The sequence below is a fragment of the Miscanthus floridulus genome, chromosome 9 (genome assembly GCF_019320115.1).
Source record: "Miscanthus floridulus cultivar M001 chromosome 9, ASM1932011v1, whole genome shotgun sequence".
NCBI classification, from domain to species: domain Eukaryota; kingdom Viridiplantae; phylum Streptophyta; class Magnoliopsida; order Poales; family Poaceae; genus Miscanthus; species Miscanthus floridulus.
In genome coordinates, this window is record NC_089588.1 from 2932057 (window position 1) to 2945971 (window position 13915).

The window sequence follows — 13915 nt, forward strand, 5'->3', positions numbered from 1 at the left end:
TTTGGGGAGGAGCACAATGTTTGCTTCGTTGAACAGGTGCATTTTAGAGGTCTTGTGATTGTAAAATCCCATAACCGCTTCAAAAAGATCATTCTTGATTACGTCCCAACAATTTTTGTAGAAAACGCCAATGAAACCATCTGGCCCGGGAGCTTTCTCTGAAGGTAGCGACTTTACTATTCTAAATAATTCTTGTACTGTAAACGACATATCCAATTCTTCCAGATCGAAAGGTGTATATCGCAATGCTTCCCAGTTGAACTGGTGTGATCTGGACGTGTTTGTTCCAATCGCTTTACTAAAAAAATTCTTCAGCCACTCTCATCTTATCTTGCTGTACCGTTGCTACTCCTTGCTCACTATGTAGCGCACTTACGAATGTCTTTTTTCTTCTTGCATTTGCATAGATATGGAAAAGACAGGTATTGGCGTCCCCTTCCCGAATCCACTTCAGCCTAGAATGTTGTTTGGCCCTTGCCTTCTGCACCGCCGCCATCCCCACAGCTTTTGCCTTGAGATACTTCTTAAATTCCTGCTCTTCCGGAATAGGTGCCTCAGTTTCTTGACATTTACGATCCCCTGTGGCAATCTTTCTATGATAGTTGATTTGACATCAAGAGTTTGCAAATTGGATAGCTTCTTCATAGTATTTGGAAGAAACTTATTTTTTGTTCCCCTTAAGCCAAGGTATCTTAAATTGAACAATTTCCCTATATATCGTGGGACAAGAGTGATATTTGAATCTTGAAGCTCGAGAACAGCAAGGTACCTCGATTCAAATAGAATTGACCATAACGTGTCCGGTGATGATGTTGATGTAGTGTTTCCATGTGCTATTAGGGTCCGCAGATGAGGTAGTCGCATCTGCTTGTCTATATTTGCTCCTGCCGTTGCTGATAGGCGACGAACTATTCCAGCATCCACCATTGTCATTGATTCATGGTCATTTGTGGTACCAAACCACACCTTCTTAGCAATAGACATAGCCAAGTCCGGCACTATGTCGTGCATCTTACATCTGCTCACCCTGCCAAGCTCATCCTTCTCCACAAGTTGTAGCATATTTCTGTGGATCCACCCCATCAGATAGACCTCAGCTACCTCTACTGCTGTGCTATCTTCAGTTTTCACTGCAAATCCCTCTGCAACCCATAACAGAACAAGGCTAGTCTGTGAAAGAGAGTAATTTTGCGGAAAAATGCTGCAGTAAAGAAAACAGTTGCGGAGCTCCCCATGTAAGTCATGGTAGCTCAGTTTTATGATTCCCTGCACATCATCGTCCTTGGCTAGCTAATAACGGAGCTGATTATATATTTGGTCCCAGACAGATGGAATCTGCTGCCTTGATGACAGAAGAATGCCAATTGAGACAATTGCTAGTGGCAAGCCATGACACCTTTGCACAATATCCTTGGCAAGCTTCTTAAGATCTTGAGGACACTTATGATTTTCATTGTTGGCAAAGGCCCTTTTGTAGAAAAGATCATATGCATCCTTTTCGTCAAGGGGTTTGAGTTCAAGTCGGTGAGTTGGTTGTGCAAGAAAAGCCACATCTTCTAATCTTGTCGTGATGATAACATGACTTTCCCCAACATCTTTGAATGCATCTTGTATATCCAAAAATGTCCGTTTTTCCCACACATCATCCAAAACCACAATAGTTTTATGGTTCTTCAGCTTGCTGTTTAGTATTGTCCTCAATTCTTGGATATTCTTGTCCTTTCTCATTTGCTCTTGCTTGTCACCAATATTTCTTATCAGTCTTTCCAGTAGGGATATTGCAGTGTATTCCTTGGACATGGCTATCCAGACGTGAGATTGGAAGTTGACCTTGGCCCTTTCAGAAACATTTGCAACCAGTGTAGTTTTCCCCAATCCTCCCATTCCTGACACGGTTATCACCATGCTATTTTGTTATGTGTTTTTTGTTAGAATAATCTACTACTTCCTTATAACGCACGGCAGGAGAAGGTGGCACCAAAAAGGCCCCCTGCTGTGGTACTGTAGCCGCTGTAGAGGCAGGCACCGAAAGACTCACTTGCCGCACTATAGCCACATGCAAGGGCAGGCGCTAGAGTCAGCCCTGCTGTGTTATCTAGTCACTGTTGAGCAGGTCAGCTGTACTAGGACTAGATGGATAGAGTTGTATATATAGTTTGCCACTGTAACTCAGTAAAGAAGAAGAGTTCAGACTTACCATCTCCCATATAGAGCTCCGGCCAACGTTGGTACCTCTGTTGTATGTGTATGCTCTGTTCTCCCTCTCTTCTTCTACCTCTAGCCATAGTGTGTGGTTGGACAACCCTTGTTCATGGTCGGCACGGCTAGTGGGTGCTCGGCAACACTAGCCGGTGCTCGGCAAGACTGGTGAGTGGTCGACTCACCTGAGCCGGTGATCCTGTGGGCCAACAAGTGGTATCAGAGCCATACAATCGCCGTCGCTGGACTAACCGCTGGTGATGACAAACGGTTCGGAGATGGGCGATAGTAGTGGCACTGCTGTGGCTGCCTAGCCACAACATGAGGTTGTTGTTCGCATGGTGTGGGAGGTCAGCGGCACCAGTTGGCTGATGCTGACTCGCACCAACTATGGGGAGTGGTCGGTGACCATGAAGGTCAAGCTCAGAGCCCGACGGCTCTGGAATGCTGTTGACAAGGGCACCGATTATGAACATGAAGACATATCAGCATTGGAGGCTATCCTTGCTGCTGTACCGGTGGAGTATAGGGAGCCATTGGGGGCAAAAAGCTCTGCTAAGGAGGCATGGGAGGCTATTGCGGCGATGCGCGTCGGTTCCAACCGCGCAAAGAAGGCGACGGCCTAGCTTCTGAAGTAGGAGTATGCCAAGCTCAAGTTCAAGGATGGTGAATCGATGGAGGATTTCTCCCTCTGCTTGCAGACGCTCATCAGCAAGCTGAAGAGCCACAATGTCACCATCGACGAAGAGGAGGCGGTCTCTAAGTACCTCCACTCCGTGCCGGCAAAGTACATCCAGATCACTCTCTCCATAGAGACGATGTTGGACTTGTCCACCCTCACCATTGAGGATGTGATAGGCCATCTGTTGGTAGTGGACGAGCGCCTAGAATAGGCGACAGCAACGAAGGTCAACGACAAACTGCTACTGACAGAGGAGGAGTGGGCTGCTCAGAGGAACTCTGGGGTAGCTTCCTCCAGCCGCGGTGGCGAGAGCAAGCGTCGCGGCAAGGCTTCTTTCAGAGTGGAAGAAGCAGGTCAATCCCAATGTCTGCTGACGCTGTACAAAGATAGGCCACTGGGCACGGGAGTGCCCAAATCGCAAGCAGGAGAAGAAGGCTCAGGCTCATCTAGCGCAAGCTGACGATGAGGATGAGGCCACTATCCTAATGGCGACGTTCTATGCACTGCACGATGTCGAGGCCAAGGAGAAGGTAGAGGTGACAGTGGTGGAAGGGCCTAGGAAGGTCCTAAAGGCTGTTGACCTCGATGAACCGTGTGCCCAAGTCCACCTTGGACATGTGGGCGGCGGGCAGGAGCAGCGGTGGTATCTGGACTATGGCGCTAGCAACCACATGACGGGCTCGAAGGCAGCTTTCTCCGAGCTCGACGATGATGTTACTAGTATGGTGAAGTTTGGTGACGGCTCAAGGGTGGCTATCCGAGGGCATGGCACCATCATCTTTAGGTGCTAGAATGGGGAGCACCATGCACTAACGGATGTATATTACATCCCATAGCTGCGTTCCAGCATCATCATCATTGGCCAGCTAGATGAGCACGGTAGCGAGGTACTGATCAAGGATGGAGTCCTTAGAATTAGGGACCAGGAGCAGAGACTTCTCGCCAAGGTGAAGAGGTCCCAGAACCGGTTGTACCTGCTCGACCTAAAGGTAGAGCAGCTGGTGTGCCTAGCGGCAAAGCACACCGAGGAGCCATGGCTATGGCATGCCCGGTTCAGACATCTCAGCTTCGACACGCTTGGTTGGCTGGGCAAGATGGTCTAAGGGCTACCCCACATCAAGCATGGAGGCAAGCTGTGTGACAGCTGTCTGGCTAGAAAGCAGAGGAGGCTGCCATTTCCAAAGGTGGCCAAGTATCACACGTCGAACGCTCTCAAGCTCGTCCACGACGATCTCTACGGGCCGATCACGCCAGCAACATGCGGTGGTCGGTGGTACTTCCTCATGCTCATGGATGATTGCAGTCGCTATATGTGGCTGCAACTCTTGATGAGCAAGGACAAAGCGGCGGCGGTGATCAAGAAGTTCAAGACGTGCGCGGAGGCCGAGAGCGGCAAGAAGCTCTGCATGCTGAGGACTAATTGGGGCAGCAAATTCACTTCGATGGAGTTCACTACGTACTGCGTGGATTAGGGTGTGGTGCGACACCACATCGCGCCGTACTCGCCACAACAGAATGGCGTGGTGGAGCAATGGAACTAGACAGTGGTCAGCATTTCTCGATCCATGCTGAAGGCCAAGGGAATGCCGGCTAGGTTCTAGGGTGAGGCGGTGAGCACGATGGTATTCATCCTCAACCGAGCACCCACCAAGACCCTGATGGGCAAGACGCCATTCAAGGCTTGGTATGGGCGGAAGCCGAGCGTGTCCTTCCTCTGGACATTCGGCTACATCGGCCACATCAGGAAGACAAAGTTGATCCTCACCAAGCTAGAGGATAGGAGCACACCGATGGTGTTCCTGGGCTACACGGAGGGTACCAAGGCGTACCGGTTCTACGACCCATGTGGAGACAAGGTTCTTGTCTCGTGCGATGTCATGTTCGATGAGAAGGCAGCTTGGGACTGGAACAGTCTGAGCAGGGAGGAAGCTGGCGGCTTCATCAACACCTTCATCGTCGAGCACTTAGTCATCCATGGGAGTGGAGACGCTAGGGAAGAGGTGCCGAGCACTCCGGAAGGGGTGCCGAGCACTCCGGGAGGGGTGTCGAGCACCCCAGCAATAGAGCCGAGCACTCCTGGGGCAGTGCTGAGCACTTCGGGAGGGATGCCGAGCACTCCTGGAGGGATGCCGAGCACGCCAAGAGTGGTGCTGGGAGGTTCTGCAATGGTGGTGACCACTTGAAAGGTCCTAATATGGCTAGAGGGGGGGTGAATAGCCTATTTAAAAATCTACAAATCAACTAGAGAAATTTGATTAGTATGACAAATAGCGAAATGCAAACTTACTCTAGCTCTACAAGGGTTGCAAGCCACCTATCCAACAATTCTAGTTGCAATGATTACTAGGCACACAACTTGCAATGTTACTACTCACTAAGAGCTCTCAAAAAATGCAACTCTAAAGAGCTCCACTAGATGAACTTAAACTAACAAAGCAAGCTCTCAATTCTAACTACACTTAAGATCTTGTCACAACTAGTTTGCAAGAGTATAAATGAGTGAGTAGGGTGATTATACCATCATGTAGAGGAGTGAACCAATCACAATATGAATACTAAATCAATCATCAGGAGAATTCCAAAGGGCAAGAGACAACCTATTTTTCTCCCGAGGTTCACGTGCTTGCCGGCACGCTAGTCCCCGTTGTGTCGACCAACACTTGGTGGTTCGGCGGCTAAGAGGTGTTGCATGAACCTCGTCCGCACAATAGGACACCGCAAGAACCTACCCACAAGTGAGGTAACTCAATGACACGAGCAATCCACTAGAGTTACCTTTCGGCGCTCCGCCAGAGAAGGCACAAGACCCCTCACAATCACCACGATCGGAGCCAGAGACAATCACCAACCTCCGCTCAATGATCCTCGCTGCTCCAAGCCATCTAGGTGGTGGCAACCACCAAGAGTAACAAGTGAATCCCGCAGTGAAACACGAATGCCAAGTGCCACTAGATGTAATCACTCAAGCAATGCACTTGGATTCTCTCCCAATCTCACAATGATGATGGATCAATGATGGAGATGAGTGGGAGGACTTTGGCTAAGCTCACAAGGTTGCTATGTCAATGCAAATGGCCAAGAGAGTGAGCTTGAGCCGGCCATGGGGCTTAAATAGAAGCCCCCACGAAATAGAGCCATTGGGCTCCTCACTGCACTGAACACGGGCTGACCAGACGTTCCGGTCATATTGACCGGACGCTAGACCTCAGCGTCCGGTCGTGCGATGTGTGCCATGTGTCATCGGCTTCAAATGCCGATCGCCCGATTTCAATGGTCAAGTGATGACCGGACACGTTAGTTAGAAAGTGACCGGACACTGGATCTCGGAGTCCGGTCATTTCCAGTAAGGTTCCAAACGGCCGGACGCGTCTGGTCATGTTCGACCGGACACACCCTGCGTCCGGTCACTCAACGTTTCCTCTATGTGCCTCACGTCAGCGTACGTCAGCACTGACCAGACTTAGACCATGAGCGTCCGGTCAATTTACACTCTAGCGTCCGGTCACAAGACCGAGACAGTATGCTTTCTGCTGTCACTGACCGGACTCTGAACCCAGCGTCCGATCACTGCACCACCAGCGTCCGGTCACTCTGTGAACCCTTGTCTTTTCTGTCTAGGGCGCCGGTGGCACCGTTGGACTGTCCGCACTCTACGAGCGAACACTCCGCCGGTGAAGTTTCCTACCCTTGCTCAAATGTGCTAACCACCAAGTGTATCACCTTGTGCACATGTGTTATCATATTTTCACAAACATTTTCAAGGGTGTTAGCACTCCACTAGATCCTAAATGCATATGCAATGAGTTAGAGCATCTAGTGGCACTTTGATAACCGCATTTCAATATGAGTTTCACCCCTCTTAATAGTACGGCTATCGATCCTAAATGTGATCACACTCGCTAAGTGTCTCGATCACTAAAACAAAATGGCTCCTACAATTTTCACCTTTGCCTTGAGCCTTTTGCTTTTCTCTTTCTTCTTTTCCAAGTTTAAGCATTTGATCATCACCATGCCATCACCATCATCATGATCTTCGCCATTGCTTCATCACTTGGAGTCGTGCTACCTATCTCATAATCACTTTGACAAACTAGGTTAGCACTTAGGGTTTCATCAATTAGCCAAAACCAAACTAGAGCTTTCAATCTCCCCCTTTTTGGTAATTGATGACAACCCTTACACAAAGATATGAATTGAGATTTAATTGAATCCACGTTGCTTGCCCAAGCATATTTACCATGTGTAAAAGAATATGGACAAGTTTCATGAACTCCAAATGGTAGTAATTGCTCCCCCTACATATGTGCTAAGAGTTTGGATTGTAGCTTGCACATATGCTTAGATAGGAAATATAGGAGTCAATTTTTACCAAATGATGCTAAGGTATAAGAGATGGACCTTTGAAGCATGATACCAATCGGAGTGCACCAATATACCATCCTTAGCACCATTAGTAACTAGACATACACAAAAAAAACTAGAATACCCCATGAGATCAATATTACAAGCAAGGGTCTAGTTTCCATAGAATGAACATAGGTCTAGTTACTTTAGCTTGATACCACTTGGAAATAAAATCACTAGATTACCTATGCATGCTAGTTTTTCATTTCATCATTCAAGCATATAACTAGCATATACCACACAAGCATGGATATTGAAATTTAAAACTTGTGCCATACAAGCAAATATATGAAATGCACATTCAAATGCAACATGCAAGTTTATGAGCTTGCTCCCCCTACTTGTGTGCATTTTTGATTTGATCCCCATACAATGACATTTCATTTGTTTGCTCCCCCTATCTTACTATCTTTGTGAATTTCTCTCCCCCTTTGTCAACAATTAGCACAAAAGGTGAGCTCAAATTATAGATAGGTTGGGGTGAAACCATGTGAAGTGAGGATCATTTTCCCAAATTGGTTCAATCTAGATTACTTGCAAAAGTTATTTAACTTGGTTTGATCCAAGGACAAGCTTCTTCACACCTCCAAATAAGGGTTATCTTGTACCATGTTGAGTTAAACACTTATAGCTCATTTTATAGATCCAACACTAGGTTTACAAGCCCACAAACATGTCATATGCTACTACTAGATCATTTCAAACATACAAGCAATAGTGGTACCATACAAACATCAAATTCATTTGATTTTCATGAATGAGCCTATTCAAATGTGAAATATGTCTAGATGCACTAATCTTGTCCTTAGCAAGGATGTATGCCATGCCAATCAACTTTTACCTTGGATTGCTCGAAGGAGAGGCATGTCATATAATGGGGGTGCATCAACACATATTTGAGAAGTCAAGTATGTTCAATTCATTCCTTAGCTTGCAAAACCTCTTCTCATCAAGTGGCTTGGTGAAGATATCGGCAAGTTGATCTTCGGTGCCCACACTCTCAATGCAAATGTTCCCTTTTTGTTGGTGATCTCTTATGAAATGATGGCGGACATCAATATGCTTTGTTCTTGAATGTTGAACCGGGTTGTTGGTGAGCTTTACGGCACTTTCATTGTCACATAGCAATGGCACTTGCTTGAATTTGATTCCAAAATCACTCAACGTAGCCTTCATCCAAAGTAATTGAGCACAACAACTACCGGCCGAAATGTACTTCGCTTTGGCGGTTGAAAGTGCCACACTATTTTGCTTCTTTGATGACCAAGACACAAGTGATCTTCCTAATAGTTGACATGTACCCGATGTGCTCTTTCTCTCAACTTTGCATCCCGCATAATTGGAGTCTGAATATCCAATCAACTCAAATCTTGCTCCTTTGGGATACCACAATCCAATATTTTGTGTATGCTTCAAGTACCTCAATATTCTCTTTGTTGCCTTCAAATGACTTTTCTCTTGGTGATGCTTGAAATCTAGCACACATGCATACACTAAACATCACATCCGGCCTTGATGCGGTCACATAGAGTAGGCTTCCAATCATAGACCGATACATCTTTTGATCCACTATGTTGCCACTAGCATCACTATCCAAGCTTCCACTTGTCCCCATTGGTGTACTAATAGCTTTATTATCATCCATTCCAAACTTCTTGAGCATGTCCTTGATATACTTGCCTTGACTCACAAATGTGCCATTCTTCATTTGCTTGATTTGAAGACCAAGGAAGTAGCTAAGCTCTCCAATCATGGACATCTCAAACTCACTTGCCATCATATTGCCAAACTCCTCACAAAAATCTTGATTTGTTGACCCAAATATGATATCATCAATATAGATTTGCAATACAAACAAGTCATTTCCAAGCTTCTTGATGAAGAGAGTGGTGTCAACCTTTCCCATCTTGAATCCCTTAGAGAGTAGGAAGTCCCTCAATCTCTCATACCATGCTCTAGGTGCTTGTTTTAATCCATACAAAGCCTTTCTCAACTTGTAAACATGGTTGGGTTTCTTTTCATCTTCAAAACCGGGAGGTTGCTCAACATACACAAGCTCATTGATGTACCCATTGAGAAATGCACTCTTTACATCCATTTGGTACAACTTGATGTTGTGGGCACAAGCATAGGCTAACAAGATCCTAATTGCTTCTAATCTTGCAACCGGGGCATATGTTTCTCCAAAGTCAAGACCTTCAACTTAAGTGTAACCTTGAGCCACTAATCTTGCTTTGTTCCTTATTACTATCCCATCTTGATCTTGTTTGTTCCGAAAGACCCACTTGGTTCCAATTACATTATGATCCTTAGGCCTCTCAACTAACTCCCATACTTGGTTTCTTGTGAAGTTGTTTAGCTCTTCATGCATAGCATTGATCCAATCAACATCCTTCAAAGCTTCATCTATCTTCTTAGGTTCAATGGATGACACAAATGAGAAATGCTCACAAAATGAAGCCAATCTTGATCTTGTTTGCACACCTCTTGAAATATCACCAATGATAGTGTCCAATGGATGATCTCTTGCAACATTGGTTGGTTGAAGCACTTGCACTTGATTGCTTGCATTTGATTTATCACTTGGTTGAGATGATGAACTAGCCACTTGTTGTTGATCTTGCACTTTGTCATGACTAGTACTTGCTTGAACTTGATCATGAGAACCACTAGCTTGTACTTTTGAGTTAGAGAGCACTTGATTCTTGTCATCTTCAACATCAATCACCTCTCTAGGCCTTATATCACCAATGTCCATGTTCTTCATTGCATTGACCAATTGAGTGCCTTTTACATCATCTAGATTCTCATCTTCCTCTTGAGAACCATTTGTTTCATCAAACTCCACATCATGAACCTCCTCAAGAGTACCACTAGCCAAATTCCAAACTCTATAAGCCTTGCTAGTAGTGGAGTAACCAAGCAAGAAACCTTCATCACATTTCTTTTCAAACTTGTTCAATCTAGTGCCTTTCTTCAATATGTAGCATTTACAACCAAAAAACCCAAAAGTATGCTATGTTGGGCTTTCTTCCATTCAATAGCTCATAAGGTGTCTTCTCCATCATAGGGTGACAATAGAGTTGGTTGCTATAATAGCAAGCCGTGTTGATTGCTTCGGCCCAAAATGAATGACTTATATTGTACTCACTCAACATTGATCTTGCCATGTCAATCAAAGTTCTATTCTTCCTTTCCACTAAGCCATTTGATTGAGGAGTGTACTTGGCCGAGAATTGATGTCTAATTCCAAATTCATCACACAACTCATCAATTCTAGTGTTCTTGAATTCACTACCATTGTCACTTCTAACTTTCTTGATGGTTGTTTCAAACTCATTGTGAATGCCCTTGACAAGTGATTTGAATGTTGCAAACACATCACTCTTGTCGACAAGAAAGAATACCCATGTGTATCTAGTGAAATCATCCACAATCACAAATCCATATTTGTTTCCACCAATGCTAGTGTATGTGGTTGGTCCAAACAAGTCCATGTGTATCAACTCAAATGCCTTAGATGTGCTCATCATGCTTTTCTTAGGATGTGTGTTCCCAACTTGTTTTCTGGCTTGACATGCACTACATAGTTTATCCTTTTCAAATGTGACATCTTTCAAGCCTCTAACTAAATCATGTTTGATCAACTTGTTCAATTGTTTCATTCCAACATGACCAAGCCTTCTATGCCATAACCAATCCATGCTAGACTTAGTGATCAAACATGTTGTCAATTGAGCTTCTCTAGCATTGAAATCAACTAAGTATAGATTCTCATATCTGAATCCTTTGAATATCAAGTTAGAGCCATCTACACTTATAATCTCCACATCATCCACACCAAATATGCACTTGAAACCAAGATCACACAATTGAGGTACCGATAATAGGTTGAAGTTCAAGCTCTCTACTAGTAGCACATTGGAAATGCTCAAGTCATTGGATATTGCAATCTTACCAAGCCCTTTGACCTTGCCTTTGCCATTGTCACCAAATGTGATGCTATCAATCCCATTGCTCTTGTTTTCATTGATTGAATTGAACATTCTTGGATCACCGGTCATGTGTTGTGTGCACCCACTATCAAGCACCCAATGCCTTCCTCCGGCTTTATAATTGACCTACAAAAGAAGATCAATTCTTTTTAGGTACCCAAACTTGCTTGGGTCCTTGTAGGTTAGTTACCAAGGTCTTTGGTACCCAAATGGCCTTCTTCTTTGGGCCCACAATTGGTGTACCAATGAACTTAGCCTTCACACCATTGGCACCCTTAAAAAGCATGTAACAAGAATCAAATTTAATTAAGGATACATTAGGTAGCTTGTTCTTGTTAATCTTGTAATATTGCTCTATATGCCCAACTTGCTTGCATCTATTGCAAAACCGACCATTGCCCTTCACAAAGCTAACTTTGGGAGTGACAAAGGCCGCCTTGCCTTTCTTGGGGGTATAGCCTAATCCCTCTTTGTTGAGAGAAAACCTTTGGCTACCCAAGCACTTTAGCAAGCGGGCATCTCTACCATAGGCATTGCCTAAGGCATGAGTGAGCTCATTCACCTCCTTCTTGAGGGTCTCATTTTCCACCATTAGTGAGGTATCACAAGAGAGACCCTCACTCAAAGGTGAAGTGGAAGTGGTAGTGCTATAAGAAGAGTTAGTGGGAGCAACTACAATGGGCGCTTATAAAAAGATTCATCAATAAGATCACAAGTTAGTCCCACATCACATGATACGATCACTTGCTCCTTCTTGGCTTCCTCTACTTTGACTTGCTCAATGAGAGAGGAGTGAGCCTTTTCAAGCTTAGAGTGAGCTTTGCCAAGCTTCTCATGGGCTTCCATTAGCCTCTCATGAGTGGCATTGAGCTCATCAAAGGATTGCTCAAGAAATTTTACCTTCTTGCATAATTCTTTGCACTCCTTTCTCTTCATCTCATTGCAAGTGTGCACTTGCTCACACATGTACAAGAGTTCTTCCTTGGTGTACTCCTCATCCTCATCCTCATCATTATCATCATTCCTACAAGTATCACTTTCACATTCATCATCATCACTCACATCATATTTTACCTTGGTAGGCTTTGCCATGAGGCATGTCGATGGAGTGTCAAAGATGGAGAGCTTGTCATTGATGGCGATGCTTGCTAGTGCTCTCTTGATAGATTTCTTGTCATCATCACTAGAGCTATCACTATTCGAAGAGCCATCACTATCCCATGTGACCACATAGCCTCCACCTTTCTTCTTCTTTTGGAAGGTCATTCTCTTCTCCTTCTCCTTCTTTTCTTTCTTATCCTTTTTGAGCTTCTTCTCATCCTCATCATTGTCACTATTGTAGGGACAATTTGCTACAACATGATCGGGGCTCTTGCAATTGTAGCATCTTCTCACATATTCTTTGCTTTTGGTGTGATCTCTTCTCTTTCTTGCACCATAGCCTTTCTTTTTCATGAATTTTCCCATCTTGCGGACAAAGAGGGCCATAGCTTCATCATCAATATCACTAAGATCATCATCATCACTTGATTCTTTCTTGGACTTGCCCTTGTTCTTGGATGACGATGAGCTAGCCTTGAATGCTATACTCTTCTTCTTCTTGTCTTCTTCTTCCTTCTTGTCATCCTTGTCACCCCCTCTCTTTCCACATGGTATGTCTCTTGGGTCATGACAGCACCTAGTACTTGGTTGGGGGTAATCGCCTTCAACCCTCCTCTTATGATGAGCAATCTCAACATCTCAAATCTTGGAGGTAGGCACATCAAGAACCGATGAGAGACATCATCATCCTTGATCTTCTCACCCAATGCCTTCAAATCATTGACAATCACTTGCAAACGATGGAACATCTCTGGAATGCTTTCATCTTCCTTCATCTTGAAGCTTGTCAATTTATCCTTGAGGATATACAACTTGGCACTCTTCACCGCCGGTGTGCCCTCATATGTTTCCTCCAATCTCTTCCACACCTCATTTGCTCTTTCACAATCCTTGATTTGCTCAAACACCTTAGAATCAATGGCATTGTATATGGTGTTGAGAGCCATTGTATTGCATTGCTTATTGATCTTATCTTGGTTGGTGGGATCATCGGGATCAATGATAGCATAGTCATTCTCGGTCACTTCCCATACTTGATCATTGATTGAACCAAGATACATCCTCATCTTTCTCTTCCAATAATCATAGCATGTGCCATCAAAGAATGGTGGTTTACCCCCCACATGGTTGAACACAACTTGAGCCATAATTTGACACTAAGGTTGTTAAGCCTTTAATCAAACGGTGACCACGGCTCTGATACCACTTGAAAGGTCCTAATATGGCTAGAGGGGGGGGGGGTGAATAGCCTATTTAAAAATCTACAAATCAACTAGAGCAATTTGATTAGTATGACAAATAGTGAAATGCAAACTTGCTCTAGCTATACAAGGGTTGCAAGCCACCTATCCAACAATTCTAGTTGCAATGATTACTAGGCACACAACTTGCAATGTTACTACTCACTAAGAGCTCTCAAAAAATGCTACTCTAAAGAGCTCCACTAGATGAACTTAAACTAACAAAGCAAGCTCTCAGTTCTAACTACACTAAAGAGCTTGTCATAACTAGTTTGCAAGAGTATAAATGAGTG

At 44.5% G+C, this 13915-nt stretch overlaps 1 protein-coding gene across 1 annotated transcript; it reads right to left on the minus strand.

Annotated features, from left to right (window-relative positions):
- Window positions 1-450: 450 nt before the first annotated feature.
- LOC136479061 (disease resistance protein RPM1-like) lies at window positions 451-1884 on the minus strand. Its single transcript, XM_066477046.1, has 2 exons — window positions 1327-1884; window positions 451-1170 (listed from the first exon to the last, which is right to left on the minus strand). Exons 1-2 carry the CDS (start codon window positions 1882-1884, stop codon window positions 451-453), a joined length of 1278 nt encoding a protein of 425 aa, XP_066333143.1.
- Window positions 1885-13915: the final 12031 nt, after the last annotated feature.

Excerpts from the sequence above, each read along its gene's own strand:
- LOC136479061 (XM_066477046.1), bottom strand. The coding sequence starts at position 1,884 with ATGGGAGGATTGGGGAAAACTACACTGGTTGCAAATGTTTCTGAAAGG. Across the intron at positions 1,171-1,326 it reads CAAGGCAGCAGATTCCATCT|ACTAGCCTTGTTCTGTTATG; the intron begins GTCTGGGACCAA and ends TCTCTTTCACAG.